At 61.9% G+C, this 1,400-nt stretch overlaps 1 protein-coding gene across 1 annotated transcript; it reads right to left on the reverse strand.

The window, feature by feature from the left end:
- Positions 1 to 211: 211 nt before the first annotated feature.
- MAFA (v-maf avian musculoaponeurotic fibrosarcoma oncogene homolog A) lies at positions 212 to 1,400 on the reverse strand. The gene has a single exon (XM_014965281.1). It carries the CDS (start codon positions 1,079 to 1,081, stop codon positions 212 to 214), a length of 870 nt encoding a protein of 289 aa, XP_014820767.1. The 5' UTR covers positions 1,082 to 1,400.

Here is a 1,400-nt window from a genome sequence, read left to right on the forward strand (position 1 = left end):
TGGGGTGGGTGGGGGTTCAACATCCCCCTCCCCAAAATTTCAAGGGGCAAAAAAGAAGAATAAGAATTTTTGTGGGGTTTTTTTTTCATCTTTGTACAAGCAGAGGGTTTGCTCTCCCCGAATGGGAGGGGGAAAAAAAAAGGGGACCCCCCTCCCCAACCCCATCAATACTTTTTCCCCCCCATCTTCCCCCCCCCCACGGGTTTGGGGCTCACATGAAGAAGTCGGCGGCGGGTTTGGGGGCGGTGGATGGAGAAGGCTCCCTGGGGAACCCCCTCCCGGCCAACTTTTCGTATTTTTCTTTGTACAGATCCCTTTCCTTGGCCAAACGGGTCACCTCTTGCTTGAGTTGCTCCACTTGGCTTTGGAGTTGACACTTCTCGTTCTCCAAGATGTGCCGTTGCTGGACCCGCTTGTAACGGCAGGATTGAGCGTAGCCCCGGTTCTTCAAGGTCCTCCTCTTCTGCTTGAGACGGATGACCTCCTCCTTGCTGAAACCCCGCAGCTGCCGGTTGAGCTCCCGCACCGACATACTCACCAACTGATCGTCGGAGAAGCGGTCCTCCAAACGCAGGTGGTGATGATGATGATGGTGGTGACCGGGATGATGATGATGAGAAGCCGGCGGGAGCTCTTCGCCACCGAAAGCTTGAGGCCGGAAAGGCTCGTAACTTTGATGGTGATGATGATGATGGTGAGGGGCACCGATCAAAGCTTCCACCGCGTCCTCCGGCGTCAGGTTGAGAGCTTCGGGGTTGAGGTGATGCTGGTAACCCGACATCCAGTAAAGCTCCTCCAGCTGCGGTTTGGAGCCCAGAGAAGAAGCGGTGGTTGGAGGAGGACCAGCAGCCGGTTGCCCACCGGGACTGGGAGCGCAGAAACTGGGGGAGGAAGGCACGGAGGAGCAGGGGGTGCTGAGGGGGGTGGAAGAGAGGGAACCGGCGGGGAGCCGGTGGCACAACCTCTCCGCCTCCGCCGGTTCCTTCTTCACTTCGAACTTCATCAGGTCGAAATCGTTGACGTACTCGATGGCGAGGGGGCTGGTGGGCAGCTCCGCGCTCATGGCCAACTCCGAGGCCATCTCAGTCCATGGAGGGGACCGGGGGGTTGATTTCTCCCCCGGGGCACCGCCGGTCACCGGAGAGTTGGGGTGAGGATGGAGGAGGGGGGGGTCCCGAAGGCTTCGTGGGGCGGGGGAGCCTCCTCCCACCGGGTTCTGGGGTTGCTGCGGGGCAACCGGTTTGCCCCGACGGGGCTCCGTTCCCCGGGGGCGCCGCCCGGGCTCCGGGAGCCTCCGACGGGGCTTTGCTGGGGGGTTCAGCCCTCCCGGGGCACCGGGATGCGAGGTTCAGCCCGGGCTCCGGGAGCTTCCGACGGGGCTTCGCTGGGGGGGGGGTCAG

Source organism: Calidris pugnax, unplaced genomic scaffold (assembly GCF_001431845.1).
Source record: "Calidris pugnax isolate Ruff unplaced genomic scaffold, ASM143184v1 scaffold41, whole genome shotgun sequence".
NCBI classification, from domain to species: Eukaryota; Metazoa; Chordata; class Aves; order Charadriiformes; family Scolopacidae; genus Calidris; species Calidris pugnax.